This window comes from Phyllopteryx taeniolatus, chromosome 11 (genome assembly GCF_024500385.1).
Source record: "Phyllopteryx taeniolatus isolate TA_2022b chromosome 11, UOR_Ptae_1.2, whole genome shotgun sequence".
NCBI classification, from domain to species: Eukaryota; Metazoa; Chordata; class Actinopteri; order Syngnathiformes; family Syngnathidae; genus Phyllopteryx; species Phyllopteryx taeniolatus.
In genome coordinates, this window is record NC_084512.1 from 21,344,383 (window position 1) to 21,368,171 (window position 23,789).

Below are 23,789 nucleotides of genomic sequence, written 5' to 3' on the forward strand. Positions count from 1 at the left end.
CATACAGGCATTTACCACATACACTCACATTCACACCCATCAGCAAGTGCTCCAGCATTTATGTTCCACAAACTTGCTTTTATAGTTCTGCTATATTAAGTTTCAAAAATAAAATGATGCTTAAACTTATCAGGAGATCATTAAGAGGTGACAAATTTGGCAGGTTTGAAGATTACAAGGGACCTTTGTGAACTTTGTAGTTCAACTCGAGGAAAAAAAGGTTGCAGGCAAGTCTTTATTTGAGGTGTCAGCAGTGTGTGTTAATCTTATTAATCAATCACCTCGTTCAACTCCACCCTCTACTTCTGCTGCTACTACTTATCTGTCATTGAAAGAAAGTTGCAAAAGTCACATCATCCTTAATCAGTTCTGCATATAAGCCACCTCCATCCTTTTATTTTCTATAGCGCTTTTCGTGATTAGAGAGGTGGGTGAGCTGGAGCCTATCCCAGCTGACTTTTGAGGTGGGGTACACCCTTGACTGGTCCCCAGCCAATTGCATGGCACATAAAAACAAACAACTAATCACACTCACATTCACACCTATGGACATGAAGTATTTAATGAACTTAGCGTGCATTTTTTGGGAAATGCGAAAGGAAGAAGAAACAGCGGATTCGGACCCAGAACCTCGTAACTGTGAGCCAGAAGTCCTCACCACCATATTACTATGCTGCTATATTGGCAACCTGTTTATTTATTTTTTAATCTGATGGCTGCCAATAGATGAAATGAGGATTCTATTAATAGACAAAAGTATTGGGTCAGCAGCCCTAAACGTAAGTAAATGACGCACAATTTGGCCGACTCTGTTTTGTAATGTGGCACACCAAGCAGTTACACTTTCAACACACTTTCAACAGTCCTGTAATATTTGTTGCATTCATTTTGCAGTTTAGTAAATAATTTGTATATTAATTTATTGGAAATAATAAAATCTAATAATAAGTCTAATAAAGAAGTAAGTTAACATGTATATTTTACACTTTATATTGTAAGAAATAATTAATATTGTATATAATAAAAAAAAATTGAATTAATTCTCAATGTATCATTTTTTTAACCTTATCTTCAATGATCTGACCCATTTGTTTATTTTGATAATAAAACAGGGCACTTGAGCACAAAAGCTTTGGAGGAAAGAAATGTATTAATGAAAGTATGGGGACACATGACCCAAACTTATAGGAAGTAAAAATGGAAGACAATATGGAGCTATAGCTATTTTTGCAACTAAAACAGCTTCTGGAAGATTTTCTAGAACAATTGGGAGTGTTCATCCATTCTTCCAGAAGAACATTGGTGAGGTCAATCAAGATCTTTCACACAAACTCATCCAAGAGTGCCTTTATGAACCAGGAGTACACAAGGTGTGTTTTTAGGCGATTGTGAAGTGCTTTTTTACTTTGAGAAAGATAGCAAACGGATCACCACCATGCTCAACTGGTGCCTGGTGTCTCCATACATAGTGTATGAGTGACATTTTACAGTTCCCGTGTGTTTTGTGTGTTTGCAGGTAAAAGACACACTGTGTGTATGCGTGAGTGCTGGGTGGTCACCTGCGGGAGGCATGATCCCGGCGTGCATCAGACCGCCGTGGGACAGCATGTGGTGAGCCCCGCCGTCAGTCACCGTCTGCAGCCTCTTGGGCGGTCTGCCGGGCCTCGAACTGCAGAGCACAACATCACTTATTAGCCACATTAGTGATTTTTGCTCTTTTTTGAGTCACGCTGAGACTGAGATGGGTGGCCTGTGTGTACAAAAACTGGCCTTCAAGTCTATAAAACTCAATGAGAAAAGGGGAGGGGGAAATAACAAGTGTAATTTGAGTGTTTTCCTGGAAAGCTGCGGCACAGCAAATCTGCCCTCCCACCCCTGTAGATACGAGCAAAGCAAAAAAAGGAGTTTCTCCCTACGGCATCAATAAAGCCCCTCATTACTGTTCAGCTTACTCATTCATTTGTGTGCTTATTAAATGTGTGTGCTCGCCCACTACTCCTTCTTGTCTCACTTGGCCATTCGTTGCTTTTTTTTTTTCTCCGATTTCTTCTTACCTCGAGAAGACTCACACTGGGCCAATTGTCTTGGACGGCGCTGAAGCACAGTTTCCCCCTACCTGCATTGTCCCCCACTGACCCACACTCAACTGTGTTCAAGCACGTTTACTTTGTGATAAAAGAGAGCATGACTACATTCCGGACTGGGGCTTCTTACAAGTTGTTCTAGCTATTTTGAGTACAGTATATGAAGAAGTACACTACAAACAAATAGGAATAAATTCAGGATGGACGTAAAATGCACTATAACCTTTTCAGGTGAACTTTGACTTTCTTTAAACTTTTGAATGTTTCAGTATGTTTTGCACAACTTGCTGCAGGAGCTGAATGGCAAAATTCACAACAGATGTTTGATGAAGTCCACTTGTATACCTTTCTGTGAGTCTTTCAGTCTTTCTAAAATGCTTGCAACATCCTGATGACTCTCTGTTACACTCTAAGATCAGTGGCTACTTCACTCTGAGAAAATCCTGTTTGAAGTCTGATTGTTATGCTTTGGGTATCGTCTTGGTCTCGTGATATCAAAATGCGAAGAGCATGATGAAGCGGTCTGTTTAAATACCAGTTCTAATTAAACCAGGAAATGTATTGGTCAATTCATGAACTAAACACCTGTTGTGAATCATGCCATTTAGAGAACAGCAAGGTGTGCAAAATGTACTGAAACTTTGAACAGTAGTGCATTCAAAGGTTTACATGAGGTAAAGTCAATTTCACCTGTAAAGGTTACAGGGCAATTATCCCCTAAGTACAGTTTAGTTGTATTTAACTTAAGTACAATACATTAACATTTAATTCTATTTTGTTTTAAAACATTTATTTAGGTAGAGTTTTTTTTTTTTTTTTACTTTTATAGTATGTACAATACATTTGATTGAATCATTGAGTTGATTTTTTTTTATAGAAATTTAGAAATCTGCCCTCTCTGGACCCGTCTTGTAACTCTATTTTGATTTGCAAGAAACCGCTGTGCCCGAAGAAAAACAACCAATAACAGAAAGAAGGCATGACCGATGAGGCGTCAATCACTTCCCGTGCACTTGCGTGCACACTCATAGAGGGGACGTCCCCGCAGCCTCTCGTTGACCTTTTACATTGGGCTTCAGGGGCTTTGTTGAAACTATGGCGGAATATCCACATCCAGAAAATAAAAAAAATACCCATCCCTCATTTGCCAACAACTGGACATCAGACTAGCAAAGAGAACCAGAGCCAAGGGGCATCGGGCAGCTTCGAGGATTACTACCTTAGTATTGCTAGCAATACCCTCTGTCACTTTTTTAATCACGACTATGCATTTTCACAATCGCATTCCATTCTGAATGGAATGGTTTTAGAATCTCGCTCATGCATGTTAGTGAGTGGCGTGGCTTCGGTCAGAGACTCGGGATAGGTGGGTCTAAGTGAAGTGAGGTGACATTCAAATCTTGCTCGCAGTTTTAACACTGCAAACTCCCCTTTAAGCAGTTAATGTTTAAACTGTGCATAATATTACTGGCTTACTATATATATATATATATATATATATATATTGTAATTTTTTTTAAGGATAAACCTCTGCCTTGTTTTTGATGGACACTTAGGCCTACTACGCTACTACTGTATTTCAATGTTAGTCATGATGGTGGTACTTGGTGTAAAAGGTCAAGTATTTTTTTTAGGTGGTACTTGGTGTAAAAGGTCAGAAAACCACCAGACTAAACTGTGCGCCACCTCTTCCGACCGACTGTGTCAGAACCTGGGTAGTATACCGTGCTCAAGCATGCTACAAAGCACTCACACTAGTCCAACGAGCCAGACGTCATGTTTCATGCATTCTTGCGTACAGTCTGGCTTGTGGACTTGAGTGCGCCCTTCTTTCCTCTGATTGGCCCGGACATGCTCAATCAATCCTATTTGTGGGTTGGGGGTGTGGCGTGAGGGGGTGCGGAGTTGGTTAAAAGCTGTCAGACATCACTTGGGCTCTGACTAAATGGTGTGAATGTCCTGACAGGGGGAATGACACGGGCCACATCAGGCTTAATGACAAGCAGTGCGGCTCATCTCCTCTCATACTACACACTTCATAACATGAGCCTGTGGGCGCATGTATGCCCGCGAGGAGGGATATTAAAAGACGGAGCGAGGCGAAAGAAAGTGTGCAGAGGAGGAGGAAACGTGGATGGAGAGATGAAATTTATGGAAGGAGGGTCCGAGAGATTAAAAAAAAAAAAAAAAAGAGGGCGATAGACGAGCGGCAGCAGCTTCCTAGCGTGGGGTGTCTTTGAGCAGATTTTAATTAGAATCTAATCCAGCTGTCATTAAGGCCCCATAAACGAAGCTGTCAGTCAGGAGATTAATGGCGCCTCATTTGCATATTGCATATAATTCATCAATTACCCAGCAGAAAGGACCAATCCCCTGTTGACACACCCACTGGCTGTGTGTGTGTGTGTGCGTGTGTGTGTGTGTGTGTGTGTGTCTGTGTGTGTGGAAGACAGAAAGATTATGTAGCCACTAAGAGCGAAAAACAGGTAGCGCCGTCACGTGTGTGTGCGTGCGTGTCTGTGTGTGAGCTCAAAGCAATATGTGTGTATATGAAGTGTTCAAAGGTTAATTTGATGAGCCGATGAGCTCCACAGTTCCTGCCCTCGGTTTTAATGAGTTGTTATTATTGTCTCTTATTATGGGCCCAGACCGACTGGGATGTGACAGCTGACATCAGATATCACACACGCACTCCTACACACACATGGACGGGCACAGAGACACGTTTAGGAACATGCAATAGGGATTTGTTGGCAAATGTGAGTATTAAGTCTTCTTGGGGGCAGATGCATGCCGATATGCTGGTTAACTTCCAGGTTGTTCTAATTTTGAAACAATTTCTTCCACTGGAAGTAATGTAATGCGAATGAATTTGTTCCAGCCTTACACTGTCACACTACTGTTACTAGTAAGTGGAAAGAGAAGTACCCACTGTATACTACTCACCCTTGGAAGATGCCTGACAGACATGTACAGTGTGCTGCGATATCAACTTTCCTCATTGATAGGAATGGAAATGCTATTAATCCAATCCAGTCCAAAAAAAAAAAAGAAAAACTGTGTAGAGTGTTTCTAATAAGAAAAATATCACTCTATAATATTCAACTTTATAAAAACATACATTAATCACAGGTAAGAAATTCAGCAGTTTTGCCACCTTTTTTGCTTCAATTCATTGTGGTGCTGCTTCTGGTGTGCGCGCTGTGGCCACCTGGGGGCAGTATAATACAGACATACCGTAATTTCTTGTGTATAATCCACATTTTTTCCCTCACAAAATTGTCAAAAGTCAACAGTGCGCATTATACATCGGTATAGGGGAAAATGAAAAAAAACCGTTCACATTTTATAAATGTATGCCGCCATCTAGAGGTTATGAAAAAGCTCTACACTTTCATTCCAATATGCCACTGCCACCTAGAGGTTATGAAAAAGGTGTAGCTTACACTTTCATTCCAATATGACATGGGTATGTATGACTGCATATATGTACAGTGGTACTCATACGTTTACATACCCTGGTAGAATTCGTGAAATATTATTATTAGTATTTTTATTTTATTTTTTTTATAAATACGACTGATGACTGAACCACCATCATTAATTTCTTTATGGTTATGTTTTGTTTGATGACAATGCTTTTCTGCTTGACAGTTTAATTTGAATTCCATTAAAATAAAATTCAATGTTTCACCTGGCCCTTCCTGTTTTCTTAAAAGAATTGTACCCATGTTACAAATTCTGCCTGGGTAATCAAGCATATGAGCACAACTGTGTGTTTTCTCATTTACTAAATAAAAGTAGGGCTGTGAATTTCAAGATAAGAGCAAGTAAATAAAAAGAAAGTATTACGTGTTCAAATAAAGTGCTTAACTTAAGAATAATTTTTTGAAATAACTAACAAAATACAGATAATACTTCATGTTTTGATCATATGGGTAGAAGAAAAATCATGCATTGCAAAAATGCATTATACATAGGTAGAAGGGTTTTCCAGAATTTTGAGGTCTACAAAGGGGGTGTGTATTATACATGGGCGCACATTATACACGAGAAAATACAGTACATACACATAAAAAGAAGTTTCAAAACTGACTCAGTCAATTTTCACAAAGGATAACAAATATATGCCTGTGAGTAGTGTTATATCATCTGTCTAGATGTGTTTCTCTACCTTTTGTGTTCAAATATCTGTTGCTTAAAGGGTAAAAAAAAGACTCTACAACATTGATGCTAGCCATTAGCCCATCTATAGTATTTTGCATTGTTTGTTACCAATAAGCTCAACTGACTTTCCTAAGGTAAAGCTATGTGGTTGTTTGAAACACCCAATATGTAATTATCTTTGTTCTATGTTTGACATTAAACTTCAATTGGGAGTGGCAATAAACAGATTGAAGCCTCTTTTTTTTAAATATTCACTGCAAACCTGCCTGGTGTGAAGTCACACTCAATTCCAACATAAAGCACTCATATCTCAAGTATTTGCTCGCAAGCCAAAGCAAACAATCGGTCGAACAAAGGCTCGTATCTTGAAAAACTCGTAAGTCAGGTCACTTAAGGCAACACTGTAATTCCCTCTGTGACCAAACTTGTCACTAAATTTACTAAAGGGAGCTGCAACAGAGCCCCCCAAAAAACAAAAACTAAATGCTGCATCAAATGTTTTTCTATTGGAATCATGACATCTAAATCCATTGGGGTTTGTATGAGGAATTTGCATCCCGTTGTGGGGACATTATAAATGTTGAAGTGAGAGGTGTTCGTTGTCAAGTATGACATCTTAGTTGTTCAAAGATCTCTGTATTGGGGGAAGGAGCTGAGGTTTTTTGTTAGAAAGTAACTGAGCAACCCATGGCAGCATGTGGATGTTCTCGCTTTGCTGAGTGGTTAATTAAAAACGCAAGCTAACCTGCGGCAAAGGTCTCGTTATTGCTTGTTCCGACTTCCTCTACCTTTGAGTAAGTTAGTATTCTTAGAAACGTCGGTGGTAGTGTGTAGATCTACTGTAAGTTCAACTGTAAAAGTAGTCAATGTGCAATTAAATGGGGCCCTCTTTTTTACTATTTATTGAGAGTATTCCAGTATTGATCATTAATAACACGTAACATAACACGTGTTAATTTGCATGCTTCATATCAAAGATGGTCTCGAACAGGATGCAATTCAAGCTAGCACCACCAATAAGTGGTAGTAGCACCCATATGTCAACAAGTGCAAAGTTTTGCCTACTAGTGTACAAAAATGTCATACAGCAGTGGAAGACAGTATGGGGGGGAGAAAAAGACAAATTTGTTCTACCAGTGCGCTGAATCGCCTTACTAGTGAGGACAAAGAGCTTACTAGTACATTGACTTTAAGCTGGATATCAAAGATATTGAAAAAATGCTCAAATGGCTTCCCATAAGATTAACACACTCGAGCAGGAGCTTCACAAGTTTGCTGACAAGGCAATAGATTGAACTCAAGTTTTCTTTTACTTCTGAGACATATCTTTCAAGAAATTTAACTGTACAGTTATGGGGGCATTTGACTTTGGGAGTTCCTAGTTTTTTTTGTTTCTTTTTAAAGTGCATTTAGTGACATACTGTGCTGCACAAACGCAGGATACATATTTTTAGGCGGCTAGTTTGAAGCTAAAGCGCCTTCAGATGATAACACACACACTTCAAATGAGAGGCAAAAACCATCTCTGGAGGGAAATAAGACAGCAAAAGAGCGTGGTTGTTTTTTTTCTTCTTTTTTTTGTACTGCAGCCGCTTCCCTTTCCGTCACAACTGTTTATTTGCACACACTAATTAATGGCCTGTGCGTGCTGATGGCTCAGTGCACCTTTTTGCGTTTACAAGGGGAAGAATCAACTAGACACAAAAAAAAAAATGGGAACCAAATTTTGTGTTTAGTCTTCAAGTGTGTTGATACATCAAAGTGACCCGCAGAGGGAGGTGTATGTGTGTGTTGTTGCTCATGTAAGTGTGTGCTGTGTGTGTGAGGTTGAAGAGCGCTGGGTTCCCCGAGGTAGGATTAATGAAAAAGCCTTTCATGGAAAAGTCATCAAGCTGAGGGGATGGAATGAGAGAGAGGAGGGGGAAGAGAGAAAACAGTGCATTGTGTGTGTGTGTGTGTGTGTGTGTGTGTGTGTAAGGTGTGCACAGAGGAGGGGGTGTATGGCTTATGACCTCTTTGTCTCAAACTTTAATTAAAATCTCACCCAGACGTCCTCCCTCATGCCAGCGCTGGCCACACACACATTTACACACATTTTATTTAAAAAAAAAAAAAAACACAGAAAGGCATTACAGGACATTGAGTTCTGTCCTCCGTGCTTACCGAGTGTTTCTCTAAGTGTGCCCGACTGTGTGTCTTACCTGTGTGCAACGCCAAACATGGCAGCTGGAGCTTAACGCAGGTGGAACAGAAACAAAACATAACAAAGATGACAGATCTGGCCAAAAACACACTGGTGAGTCAAGAGTGGGAGAAATGTAATGAAAGAAGAGGAAGTGTGACAGTCAAAACAGTGGAACGGCTACAGACTCACAGGAGGTGCTGATAGGGAGCAGCTGCATGTACAAATGTGTGTGTGTGCGTGCATGCATGCGTGCGTGTACTGTATTTCCTCATATAGTGGCCGGAAGACTTTCTTTACTCAACTGCAGAGAGTACTAGGTGTCTTTTAAGGGTAAGGCCTTCATTTGTACAAAGAAAATCCCCGTTATCCCCGCCCACATGCTTTAAACACATTTTAACTCATTAAAACACACTTTTCAAAGTACAGGGGACGCCTGCTATTCACGGGGGATTCATGGACCGCGACAAGTGGCAGATAATTGGCGCCCATTATAATTGCACTGAAAAAATTATTATTTTTTTTTCTAAACCCATAGAATTCTTAAATAAGTGATGAGTGGGGATAACCCGCCAATAGGTGTTTTCGTGGTTGGGCCTCCCCCCCCCCCCAAGAAACTCTAAAAAATTTGAAAAAAAGAAAAAAAACATCCATCAAGAAAATCCATGGATAAGTGCATCAGTGGCTGCCAAACAGCGAGTATTATTCCATAATGCCTATTCTTACTCTTATCGCTCGCACACTTCTCCAAAGAGCCAAAGAATGCTTGCTTCAAGCTGTTTGTCACTTACAGTCAAAGTTAACTGTAAAGTTGACACATAAACCAAAAGAGCATTACACATTGTATATTTAAACATCAAAATGTTCAACTAAACTATGTAATTTTGTGTAACAAACGTCCACTAGCTTAACATATAATGTGGAATGCCATAGATGGGCTAACAAAAATTAATGTAGATGTCACAGCAATTATAAACCTTCATACAAGTGCTACTTTAACACACGAAGTAGCAACACAAACAAACAAAATATGCATGTGAGGTGCAGGTACTAATTTTGTCCAGTTGGGGTCACATTCTACACTGTAGTAGTGTGACTTGGAATGTGTCTAGCTTTAAAAGGGGGCACCTAGTTTGCTGATTGACGGTAGAGTCAGCGAATTAGAGTGTAGAGTTGTTTCCAGATAGCGCTGCCTGTTAAGGGGCTAACTGTTAGCCAGTCTGCTCTTGAATTACTCTGTGTAAATTGTAGCCATCGGCAGCTCGTGAATGAATGTGCTTAGGTGTTTGTTTACTGACCGTTTATTCAATAAAGTGTTTGAAATTGCTCGGGCAGCTGTGTCTATCTTTGATCACCTCTGGAAGGATTACAATTCGTTCTCGTTAGTTAACTAGCAGTGGTAGGCTATATTAAATTAGCTAAGAACGTTTACTGTAGATTTGCAGATGCGTAAGACAGTTCTGTTTTGCAATAGACACACTGCACTTTATTTATTTTATTTTTTAAGTGTGAAATTATCCCAAACTTTGGACATTCTCTGACTTTTATGCACTCTTTCATCACTTTCCAGTAGAATTATCACTACAAAATGCAGGGATAGAACGAAAACTCTGCAATATAAAATTGGACATCTACGGTTTAAAAATCTGCGATACAGTGAAACCGCAATATTTGAACCACGATAAGCCGCGAGGAACGACTATACTACTACTGTATACGAGGTTCAAGTTTGATGGGTGTAGATTAAATTCCCTTGGAGGACGTCATTAACATACCAAAGATGGCCGTTTCAAACCAAAATGTTGAACTTCCTGTTTGTTTTCAGGCATGGGTTCTTGAGACTTCCATGTTTATCATTTAAACTAGTATCTCAGGGAAAAACAAAATTAATGTCCAGCACCTTTAAAATGTTCGCCATTATATGTGCTCCAGAAAAATGTTGTGAATTTTCAGTTACGTTAAAGGCCGCTCAAAAAGAGATGATTAATTTTGTTGTAACGCCATTAATAATACAGGGGGTACTTTATTGATGCCTGTCTTGTACGATGTTTTGAGGTTACGAATGGTGCAATGAACTCGTTTGCAGTTTGCACAGCAGCGTTATAATACTTATTGTTTCTCGTTTGACTGTTTTCTATTTACAGCCCAGATGTATTTTTCATACAAATATTTACTGATAGTATGACTTTACTATTGCGTTAGCATAGGTTAGTGATAGACTAGGGCGCGTTCCGACTTATATGCAAATTCTGGCTGCAAATGAGCTAATTTGTTTGAGCGGAGGCCACTATTTGTGGAAAATTTGAAATACAGTACACAGGAAGAGGAAAGACAGAACTAGCTCAAACAAGATTTTGTTTGGAATACATTAGCCGACCGTTTACAGCTCCCATGATCCCCATCCTTTCAATCTGTGTTTATCACACCGCGTTTGTATTCGCCGTCACGGTCGGCTTTGATAAATCATAACCATCGCCATCATCACCGTCATCATGGCCGCCGCTGTGTGAAGGAAGACCGAGTAAGATTGATCGTCGCGTTCTGCCTCTTAAAACAAAGACGGATCGCGACGAAAAAGCTAAATGCACTATTGTTATTAGGGAGGCCTGAGGGATGATGTCATGAGAGGAGCAGGAAGGACGACACACTCGCGCGCGTGCGCACACACACACACACACACACTCACACACAGAGAGGACGTTTGATCATGGCAAGAATCCGATTTCCGAGACTGATACTGCCTTGCATTCCTCTCCTACATTCTAGGGTCAAGATGATGTCAAGACTGTGTGTGTGCGTGTGTGTGTGTGTGTGTGTGTGTATACTATCGTCCGTGTTTATGTGTTCACTCCATTACGACCTGTCAGAGATGTGGAGGTCCCCTATGTCACCCCACTCTTCTCAATACAACATCAAAAGAGAACGAAGGTTAAAGTTGAGTTAAACACAGCACCCGAAAACACACACACACACACATACACACACAGACACAATGCCCCCCTTCCAAGACCCCTCACTCTAATGCAGCTCACTTTGACAGTGAGTTATGATATAGCAATGGGGCTCGGCTTTGAAGAGTCCACCTTCACACACGCACAGACACACACACACACACACAATGGGGTGAAAGGAGCTCATCCTAGCATTTTTCTCATTTGGACCAGCCAAACTGGCCCCCACAAAGACAAATGTCCCCACAATAAAAAGGTTGGATGTCGAGGGTTGAGCCACACAATGCTAGAATGACAAGTGTGTTTTTACACACACACACACAAATGCACACACACACACACACACACACTTGTTCGGGCCGTGGCTCGCATACCACACACAGACACACAAAGAGCGTTTTTTGTTGCACTCTGCAGGCCACCTCATCTCATTTATCATTTATCATCATAACAGATTCTTCGGTCTCATGTTTATTCTCCACCTGCTTCACATTTGGCTCTTTTATAAATGACCCGCTTCAAAGACACACACACACACACACACACCGAAACATGGTTACAAAGTGCTGATTCTGTTTCAGCACCAGTCCATCTGTGGTGAGCCTCTTAAAGGGCCAGTTTGCCTAAAAAATGAGAAACTTTCTTACACTGTTTAGGCTATGTTGCACACTTGAAGTTGTGCAATTTCTTCCTGTCTGAATGTAATTTCTACAGCAGTGGTATAAACATTTTACCCCAAGTACAATACCACCAAATATATACTGAGCTCTCCGAGTACCACCCTAATGACCAATATTAAAATAGAGATTAGATTCCTAAAAGGTATTATTATTGTATGCCACTGTAACACTATGCAGTTGGAACATTAATACTGTGCTTAAATGTAACAAAATAAAACTACTCAAATAATGATTCAATAAATGTATCTTACATAAAAGTTAAATAAAAATTGTACTTAAATATTTTTTGAAAAACAAACAGTCAAACATTAAAGGTCCAGTATTTTGCCAAACCAATTTTTCTAGTATTTGGGTTGTAATATTGTCTCCATGATGCCTCAGTAAACATGTGAAATATGAATTTAAATCATCCACGTATTCCGGAATTTCAAAGGTTTTTCTACAGAGGCCTGAAATCACGTTATTCGAATTTCTCAAGCTTATCTACATCACTAGCGAAGATTTACGCCTAACTCTCGGCTCCTGGGCCAGCGCTGTCAACATAACGAGCCGGTGCGCTCTCAGAAGTGGGTCTTCTACACGAGGGCAACCAATCAGAGGAAACGGGGCAGTCTTAGGCAAATATGGACAAAGTGGATACAAAACTGGGTCAAACAGAAGTAGCTGTTAGAGGGGGCTTTTCTGGACACTCGTGTGACAAAACCAAGGTGATTTTGGAAATGAAATTGACACTTTTATCCTAAATCCATGTTAGAGAGTCACTCTATGGAAGTATAAAGGCCTCTTTATACTCGACAACGCCCGCATTGCATCACGTGACTGACGAATTGGCCCGCCCGACCCCTCTGCGTCAGCAAAAATTGTTGCTGCGCGTAGAATGCCGCGGAGATCATCTCTCGTGATTGGTCCGTTTTAGTCACATGCTGTGATGACGTACTCAGCATGCCCCTTGGTTCTACATACCATCTACGCCGCCGCCTTCTTGATCGATTTTGCAGCATAAGTAAACATATCATCTGGTCATCTAGGTCCATTTGTTCTAGCACACAATGTTGCCACGGTCGCTATTGTTGTCGCTTTGTTCCTTGTTATGGAAAGGAAAGTAAAAAGGGCTACCGGAAATGCCCAAAATATGCGAAGGAATCTCCATCCTAATCTGGGATCCACAGTCACAAAAAGCAAAACACTGCATCAGAGAGGAGACACTAACATGGGCACATTCAACCATAGAGTGGATACAGAAAGTGAACGCACAGCACTCTTATGAACCAGTGGTAAAAAAAATAAATAAATAAATTTAAACCGTTTTAAACCCTGTACATTTTCACTGAAAAAGAAAGAAGTGTGGGTTCCAATCCTTTACAATTTATCATGGACCATCTGTCGACTAAACCGGATTTGGCTTGTGTGGCTGACTTACCTTCAGGAGTAGGTTCAAGTACAACGCTTGGAATTGGCCCAACATTGCCGCATTTAACTAAGATGGCTAACTTGTTCTTTATCTTAGGACATGGATCTTTGAGACTTTTCCATGCATCCAAAATTTGGTGAGACTATCCATCATTTGTTTAGGCTCCTTATGACGTTTTGGATTCATCAGCATGCCAACTCTGCTCTAAATGTCTCAGATTGCTGGTCATCCCATACATTTTTAGTTGGATTCAGGTCTGGGCTCTGGCTGGGCTATTCTAAAAGACTTTCTTCTGGTGTAGCCATTTTGCTTGGGGTCATTGTCATGCTGAAAGGTTTCAGGCTATAATGGAGTCCGATTTAGAACTGCTTAACTGTGGGTATTGTGTTTCTCTAGTACAGGGATCACCAACCCTTTTGAAACAGAGAGCTACTTCTTGGGTACTGATTAATGTGAAGTTTGATACGTACTTCTGAAATAGCAAATTTGCTCAAATTATTCTGGGGTAAATCATCTCCTTATTTTCCTTCCCCCCGCTTACCTGTCTCCACAAATGATAATAGTCTGTTCATGCGCTACCATACTAACTTTTTATCGATATAATTTTAAAAAAATATTGTTATTCCAAATGTACACCAATAGCAACCAAAAAAGTTCTATGCAACTCACTAGTAAGTGGTGCTATTTTTTTCAAAAGAAACGCAACACAAAGAAAATTAACAGTGAGTTACCGTATTTCTAGAACAGGCTCGCAGGCTACTCATGTGGTCCTTGTGGGGCTACCTGGTGCCCATGGGCGCCATGTTGGTGACCCCTGCTCTAGTATTTCTTATAATGAAAAACACTCAGTCCAAGCTAAATTTTCCACTAAATTAATAAATGTGTGGTCCAATTAAAACAAGTGGTGGTTAGAACCCACACCTCACACTTGAGAGGTCCTGCGTTCGAATCTCATCTAGACCTTGATAAATACAGTACTGCCTCAGTCAATCGGGATAGGCTCCAGCTCACCTGCCACCCTAATCAGGACAATTGCTATAGAAAATGGGCCGATATTTGATGCAAAACAAAACTAGACACCACAGTGATATTTCAACGGGTGTGTTCACTCGCCACTATCTACATGGGATATAGAATGTGACATGAAGGAGAAAAGTTGCGTAGTTTGGCACAACTGGCACCGCCGCTTTAAGTTTCACGTCATTGTGTGTCTAAAAGTCGAAACCGTGTGTTGCCTATGACACATGCTCTCTTTTTTAATAGTAACAAGAGCTCCGGTTTGTCACATTACACTTCTTTTATGTGTCAGCATACATAGACGACACACACACATACACAACTTGACCTGATGTGTGCTTCTAATAGAGAATGAAACTGTTCCTTTGTGAGCGAGAAAGAAAAGGACGGAGGATCGGGTTGCCTCCTACACCGCCGTGTTCCCTCGGTGGAACTAATGTCATTTAGCAAGTGAGGCCAAGCAAACACACAGCCGTGACCGTGTGTGCGTGTGTGTGTGTGTTGTTCTACCTTCCATGAATTATAACTAGGCTTTGGCAGTGAGAAAAGTCGGGCCTTCTTCTTCATGGTTGAGTCAGTATGCACGCTCATGTTAGTGTGTGTGTGTGTCTGTGTGTGTCTGTGTGTGCGTGCGCACAGCAGGGGTGAAAGCAAGGGACAAAGATGGATAAACAGGACACTTCCGTGACCGCTCCTTCAAACGCTTTCATTTAAGCGTCTAAAATCGATGTTTACTTGTTCCGTCATTAGTGTTTAAAGAAACCAAGCCAGGCTGTTGTTTGTCCCCGCTGCATGTGCCACCATTCCGGTCCGACACCTAATAAGTGAAGGCCCGTCTTAATCAGTAACCCGCTGCGAGAGAGAAGTTTTTGGAACGTTTTTTTGTTTGTTTTGTTTTTCTTACAGATTCCGACCACCGCAGCAGGAAATTGACACAAGAGCACGAATAAGTCCTTCCAAAGTCGTTTGAATACTCCTAACGAGTGATCTCCTCAGATCTCATTAACTTAAGACTGTTAGGGTGTTGTGTGGATAATTGAGACACGGCGGAGGATCTGCACTTTCCTGCCGTGTGTATAGCAGTGTTCCCATTAACACCTGACATGGAAGAAATCCCCCAGAGACACCCCGAGAGGGATCTGGATTTTGTCGTTTTTCTTTTTTCTTTTTTTTTTTTTTAGCTGCAGGGTTTCACGTGTGGGTGGCGGTACTGGAAACTGGAGTTTAGTGTAATTGCTTTGCTTTTAATATGTATTCCAGTTTTTATTCAACCTACCAGGTCATATTTGATAATTAAACAGGCCGTAACATTAGGTACACCTGCACAATCTAATGAGGTCAGGATCAAAAGCTCTATAAATACGTCATAAGATAATATGACTGGGGTTTTGATTGACTCAGTTACAAGAGAGGGACAATCTTTTTGGTAATATGATTCAATGCAGTTATACACTACTGAAGACTACAAGACATTGTTAAATCAACTGGTAATAAGGGTTCGGAATTCCAAGGATGACGATATGGACGATACAATAGTATCGCAATAAAGCGATTGTGTGACAATTCACAACAGATTGGAGGAAAAACAATAGTAAAATGAATACAATGATCACATGTACAGTTGTTCTTTCACTTACTTAAGTGCCCTAACTACTGAGTTTTTTTAAGCTACGAGCTGTCGATTTTATTCTTTGTGTCGCGAGGTGAAATTGGAGTTGCTTGAGTAGAGTGAAAGAAAAGGAGTGCAATTAAAGGTCCCGTATTTTGACAAACCAACTTTTTTCTGGTATTTGGGATGTAATATTGTCTCTATGGTGCCTCAGTAAACAGGTGAAATATGAATTAAAATCAGCCACACATTCCTGAATTCCAGACGGGTTTTTTTCTGCGCCCAGAGGCCTGAAATCCGGCCATTTGAATTTTTCTAGCTTACCTATGTCACTAGCGAAGATCTCCGCCTATCTCTCTGTCAATAGACAATGTCAATACACATGTGCTCTCAAAAGTGGGTCTATTACACGGAGGCAACCAATCAGAGGAAAGGGGGCGGTCTTAGCCAAATATGAACAAAGCTACGTAAGGAGTTTTTCTGGACACTAATATGACAAAACCAAGGTGTTTTTTTAAATGAAATTGACACTTTTATGTTAAGAGAGTCACTTTATGGAGTTCTAAATAGCCAAAATATGGGACCTTTAAGGTACTGGAATGCCCTCGCATGTGGGCAAGGAGAGCAACAGTCGCCGTTGCACTTTCAGTCGTTTATTGAATGAGGCAAACAGTTAAACACGCAGATACAAAATGAAAACACTCGCAAGGAACATGGAGCAGATGCTCACAATGAACTGTGTGGTAAATGGAAAACCCGAGTGACCCAGGGTTCTGATGTCACTCACCAGGCCACGCCCCTTAAAGGCACACATCAACACGTGTGTGTGTGTGTATGTGACTTAAAGCTTAATTACACTTTCTAAAACCAGTTTATTTTTTATATACACTTTTATTGTTTTATTATGTTTTACATTAATATTTCACGATACAGTGTTATTTTTCTTCATTAAAACTTGGGGAGGTTGAGGTTGATGCCATTTCAATTCATTTCATTGGGGAAAACTGATTCGATATCGGAGTAAATTGAGTTAAGAGCTTGGTCAAGGTCAAGGGTTAAACTTTTAAATCAAGATCCCACTATGTTTTTTTTCTGTGGGAAAAGGAATAACACAACATCTTTGGAGTGCGGAGAATATCGAGATTGGATGTGGGTGTATCGATACTGTACTGTGGGAGATAATGATGCATGACGATATCGATATTCTGACCCACCTTTAATAGATAAATGAATAAAGTTTGGTGTTAAATGTTATAGGATTATAGAGGAATAACTGCTATTGTGACTGGACTTTTATTTTTATTTTTTTTTAGCAAATGTGAGGAGCAATGTTGGTTTAATTATTAAAAAAACTGACCTCTTTAGTTCCATTTGTTGCCTCCAAAAACAAATTCCACAATTTCTGGATTGCATTCTTCCATGTCGCATATGACTCTGCATATGACGAACACTATCAAAACATTACTATTGTGTTTTTAAGGGAAGAGCTTTTGAAACAGCTTCCGTATTGGATCTTATTACATTGTGCAAGTGGCCAGCTGGTTGACAGTACAGTATCATGGTTTGATGTACAGTCGGGCTGATGAAGCTTTTTCAATCCCCATCCCTGTTGACATGTCCTCATCTGCATTTAGCGGCAGGTGTAAATTGGATCATTCACGCACCGGGGAGCGAGGATTAGCTACCAAACAATACCAATTCCCCAAACGGGGGGGGCTAATCCACAAACTTCTGCTGGTAAACTCGTGCTGTTATGAGCATGTGGTCGCCGCCACGGAATGGCGAGGCACCGGGAAGCCACAAATCCCGTCCAATTCAGCCCCCTTTATCCTAACATCTCTGCGGTATTTTGGATTGATGACCCACGTGGGTTGGTCACCACTGGAGTTGTGTGGAAAAACAGCTCATTTGCATAATCTCATCATAAATACCGAGAATTCATTTAATCATCTCCTCTGTTCTGAGGCTCTGGGCTAAAGAGTGTTGATATGATAAGACAGTGAGTTATTAAGGGAGGAGAGAGAGCAGGAGTGAAGGGATCACAGAGTGAGCTTGTCCTGATTTGAGCTGCCGCTTGGGGCCAAATGAAAATTAATTAATTTCTGTGAAGAATCAATTTCTAAGAATGACAGTGTCAGATTTGGCGCGTGCACGCCGGCTTGTGTATATGTCAAACACTGTGTGTGTGTGTCACCGAGAGCGAGAGATCACAGCCTACGATAACACGACAAAGTTTACGTGTTGTTTTTTCCAATGAGGATTACTCGAGTCCATTATCGCCGCCATCAGCGCTCTTATCATGCGTTAAAATTATGATTAGCAACAGAGCAAGAAATTAAATGTGGCAAGTCAAAAAAGAGAAAGTTAACCGGCTCCACTCGGTCAGAGATGACATATCCTGGGCTATTACGGGATTAATTTGCCATAATAAGTAACACTCAATTTGGAATGTACTGTACTGGAGTGGAATTTGGGGGAAAACAGCGCTGCGTGCATGGCACCTGGGATTTTATGACCACAGCCTTGACTTGATTGACATCCAAGACACATGCCGAGGTTAGCTCACCATAAATCAGTGATTCCCAACCTCTGTGCCATGAGAAATCATCAGGTGTGTTGTGGTAAATTATCCAATTTAACTTTTTAGAATTATTGGTATTCACTAGAAATAATGTATCTTTGTACATCTATCTATGCCAGTGACGTATAGTGACAGGAAGACCGATTCAATGCTCCTCCACTAGATGGCTGAAGGTACAACTAACCTGTGTATCCACCTGTTGCCATTCATAACACTGAATAATAGCTCTGTGTCAATCTGAGCAAGATTTCACACTGCATGAGTAAATTGTGAGTAAATTGAAACGAGATCATCATTATTTCAGTATGCAGCGCTGGAAAAGAAAAAAACAAGGAATCACTGCAAAATTATCAGTTTGTCTGATTTTGCTATTTATGGGTATCTTTGAGTAAAATGAACATTTGTTCGCGGGGCATAGGGACCCAGACCGACCGCAATTAGTGGAAATCCTTGAATAATTGACGCTACCTTTAAAGTAATTGTAATTGCATAATTTAAACCACAAATAATAAACTAAATAATAAACTATGATCTCAAAACACTTGGGAAGAGGCTCATAGCATTTCAAATGCTTACAAACATACTATAAACAGTATTTTGCCATGGAAATGATGAAAAAATATAACTAGTAAAAAAATAAATAAAGTTTAGTTTTTTTCTGCAAATAAAAGGAGGAAAGGTTCCCCACACAAATCCAGGAATAGGGAATATGTGAGGATCCACTGTATTGTCGTTTAGAACATTGATGTATGTAAAATCAAAAATGGTAAAAATACCAAAAATGTTAAAAGTGTTTGGGTTTTTTTGCTCGCTTTATTTATTTTTTTTCCCAGGAGTGGTCTATACATTAGATTTAGTAACATTTCTACTGGTGGTGAAATGTTTCTGTAAAAAAAATTGCCTTTTACACAGCATATAGGCAAGTTTTACACAAATAAGGGGGGAAACGCGAATGAGCGGGGGAACACTGTAGTGAAGTTTGGTTTTAAAAAAAACTAATAATAAAAACAGTGATGCGTTTACGGCCCCTAGGACTACGACATTGCTTTGCAATCATCCAGAACACACCACCGGGGCCACCCAGTCATCCTCGCCCCAGAACCCCTCTCGTGTACGGCCTCACCTCGCGTTGGTACAGTCGCTATAGAGCGTCTCGAAGTCCTGCCTGGAGATGAGCTTGCATCGGTTCACGCCGGGCTGGATGGCCCCGAGTCCCCGGAGCACGCGGACCTGCTCCACGTTACACACCACCGGTGTGATGTCCAGCCGCTTCAGCTTGGTGTAGACGGTGTGGAGCCCGCCGACCAGGTGCTTGAGGAACACGTCGAAGGCCTGCGGGAGGCAAATGAGCTCCGTGTCTTTGACGGTGAACGACGCCAGCTTGGCTCCCTTCACCTCCACCAGCCGGCACTCGTTGTTCTGCGGGGTGCTCTCTACCGGGGAAGGGGTGGCGTACACGGGCTTGTTTCCGCCGCCGGACACCGGGACGACACCGACGCCGGGCTTCAACTGGGTGCCGTTCGGGAGTAAGAGGTCCGCTCGGAAATGGTGGAGCAGCGCCGGACGCGCCGCCGGAGGAGCCGGGGAGGAAGTGGCAGAGGTGGCCGCAGGTGGCGGTGAGTGAGTGGCCGGGGACGCGGAGCTCGCCGCCGGGTGGTGGCCGAGCGGAGCCACGGGGAGAAGAGTCGGAGCGGCCGGAGTTGCCATGTTGGTCGCGCGAGTTAGCGAACCAGTGGCGATTCAAAACAAACAAAACAAAAAGAGGAGCGAAAAGTAAACTTTTAAGTCAAAGAAAGTAACTTTGCCGCTTGAATGCTTTGCGGGAGGTAATGGAGCCAAGATGAGCGGATGAAAGAGCAGATTTGAGGGAGAAAAGAGATCACATAGTTGATTGGGAATGGAGGGTTGTCTCACAGAAAGAGATGCTCCTGTCACATTATCATAAAGAGGAGGAGTCTGGACATATTCTCACACACACACGAAAGAGAGAGAGAGAGAGGGAGAGGGAGACAGATTAGGCGCCATAAACTTCAGATAAGCTTATTTATGAACGCCTAATACACATAATTCATTTTAATACCGATGATGAGTCTAAATCTAACTGTAACACCCAAAGCAATTCTTATAAATACATTAATACCTTTGAGGTATGATCACTGTAATCTTCCCCTGACAATTTGGAACTCGTATTATGCTTCAAAAATAGAAACAAATTGTTATTTTTGAAAGCAAACATGCCTTAAATCCTAATCTTATTTGAAAGTACAACTTTTGGAAACTGAGAGCTTCTTCTTGGGTACGGATTATTGCGAAGGGCTACTATATAGTTGGATATACACTTCTGGTGTTACAAATACAGGATATTAATTATGTGACTAAAAACACATCATTTGAATGATTTCTCACAATTCACAGCAATGATTAACCAATGTAGGAAACAGATAAATAATAATCAAAACTTTATGTCTATAAATCTCTGCAAGTTGTTTACCTTTTCAAATGATCACTTCTACGACATTCCGAGCAAATCACCATGTCCCATCACTGGTAAGTTGTTTTTAGAACCGGCACACGGGCAACTTATGAGGTCGTTGGTGTTATAGCTTACAGTTTCACAACCTTCATTGAGCAAAGGCACAACTCTTACATTACCAGTACAAAAGAGCTCACTGCACACCACCAAACAAAAATGTCACAAAAACCGAGTACACGTAAATCATACCTTCTACCATCTAATGGAAGAGCATTTAATTATTCTGCCTATCACTATATGTTGCTGGTACAGATAGATGAACAAAGATACATTCTTTGTAGTAAATAAGTAGTGAAATCGGCAATATGCGGAGCGTCACATGTCCAAACCCGGATAACAGGTAAGCAGACTTCTTTGTCTCCGGTAGTTGGAGCCGCTCTGGTCTGACAATAGACAGCTATTTTGGTAAAAAAAATACTTTTGAGACATGAAAACACACTACGGAGAGTCACTTAGCCTCTGCTTGTTTTAGTTTGCATTGATCGATATGGCCTACCTGAGGGAAGGAGCTGGAAGAGGTGGTGACCAGGATGTGGAGGGTCCAAGAGGATGTTGCATGCTCTTGTATTAGTTCTGGCAGCGTGCAAGTCCTCTAGGGTGGGTAAGGGGCTACCGAAGATTTTTCCATTATGTTACGGCAGGATTTGCATTCATAAATATTAAACAGGTTTAACAGTTACGATTTTCCGAGCAGATCGAGCCGTCTGACAATCGGGCCTTTGCTGACTTTGATCGGAAGGTGTGAAAATGCTCAAATTCAGCCCGATTATCGGTGTGGGTGTGCCCTGCTTTAGCCTATTGTACACAGAGATTGCAAATGTTCACTTTTTGTGCAATCAATTATTGGTGTCTCAACATGGGCCAAACATTGTCTTTTCAGTTTTGACAAATACATTTTTTCTCCCCCCAAAAAAGTGTCATTTACCAACATTCCAATACTGTGCACATATTTCAGCCACTTGTGGTTTGGAATCAACAAAGCTTATTGCTTGGGTAGATTGACTGATTTTTCTGCGGGACAAAGAAAATACACACGCAAAAATAAAAACAGTAGAATCCCAAGGCACGTTTCAAACAAACAGGTACCTTCTTCAAGCATCACTAATATGTGGGAATGAATTTCAGTCATAATCTCCATTTGATCTTAAAGCCATTAAAAAGGTGGCTCAGCAAAGGCGGCGTCCAAAGACACCCAAAGTTCGTCATCACTCAGCAATAACCTTGTCTTGACAAATTGACCCTTTTACCTGTTCCTATGCACACACACACATTGCTGTCACTTACATATGGAGCTTGCAGTCCTTTCAAAGTGGCTTTCACGGAACATTGTGCTGATAACGATCTCAGCGGCGAGGGAGCGACACAGATCTCCAGAGACCATCTCGCCATACGACAACTGGGGGGAAGAGGATAAAACTCCGACTGTACTCCCAACTCAAAGGACTCGAACGCATTTTTTTCCCCTCCAACTCCGACAACCCCACCGCCCCACCCCACCTAACCCTCTCCAATAAGCCCTCTTGTGTTTTTTAATTGGCAGAAATTAATCTTTAGGATGTAGATGGTAGATTTACATTCATTAAAAGTCAAGAGAGGAAGCCAGGCTTGATGCTAATCAAATCTGCTTAATTATGCTTAACATGAGTATCTCCAGGGGGAAGAGAGGAGCGGGGGGAGATAGCGAACTCCAACTTTTTACTTTTTGCCTTTGATAACTCCTGCTGAGTATGGCCTTTTCTTTGCCAAATAGAAATGTCACGACTCTCGCACTCTCCATCTGTCGGAGGTACGTGCACGCAGCCGTCGGCGCTGATTAGTAAATTCCCACCTTAAATGCGGCGTTTAACCTCCTGCCACATTAGTGAATTGTCTCATCTATAGGTCAATCGTCGATCAAGCCCGTGAAGTCATTGTGTGCTCACCTTTTCAGATTTTAGTGCAATTTTTCCAGCCGTGCAGTCAGGATACCATGGTGGGGAAATGACTGTGTCTCACAACAGGAAGGTCACAGGTTTAATTTGCACAGCAGCTATTGTCGTTAAGATCCCCTTAAATCAAACAATGCACTGATTAGCGCAAAAATATCTGCAGTCTGCAAGACATGTTTTGTTCAACCAGTGTAGTGCAGTGGTTCTCAAACGTTTTACACCAACTACAGCCGAAAAAAAAAATTACTAAAGTATATTTAATATTATTGCAAACCACTGTAGCATTATGTACAGTTTGACTGCACTCAAATATAGGACAAAAAAAAATCCTCAATAATGATTCGGTTCAAATGTACTCCAAATTAAAGTTCCGCTTCAGTTTGTTTATTTACCTCAATTGGTGATCAAACAATAATAAAGTGATAGAACAGCCTACAGTTAATGCTAAAATGAAAAGATTAAAAAAAAAAAAAAAAACACACAAGGACAGGTGGAAGTATAGGTTATTATGTCCTGCCCCCTTTTTTACGTACAAATATAGCAATTTTAAAATGAAAAATTGCTACTTTATAATTTGACCCCTATAATATACCATCATTTCAACCTATTGCTTTCTCAAACCAGGCTGCACTTTACTTTTAACACT

At 41.0% G+C, this 23,789-nt stretch overlaps 1 protein-coding gene across 6 annotated transcripts in view; it reads right to left on the bottom strand.

Annotated features, from left to right (window-relative positions):
• dachc (dachshund c) overlaps positions 1–20,627 on the bottom strand; it is a 43,490-nt gene extending 22,863 nt beyond the window's left edge. For 2 of the 6 annotated variants that reach the window (XM_061790335.1, XM_061790331.1), the window contains exons 1-2: positions 19,806–20,619; positions 1,560–1,669 (exon numbers count right to left, since the gene is read on the bottom strand). In XM_061790335.1, the coding sequence (XP_061646319.1) occupies positions 1,560–1,669; positions 19,806–20,389 (694 nt within the window). In that variant the 5' untranslated portion in view covers positions 20,390–20,619. Of the gene's footprint in view, positions 1–1,559; positions 1,670–19,805 lie in introns of all 6 variants that reach the window. The other 4 variants (XR_009790857.1, XM_061790334.1, XM_061790332.1 and 1 more) reach the window with 4 other exon arrangements.
• Positions 20,628–23,789: the final 3,162 nt, after the last annotated feature.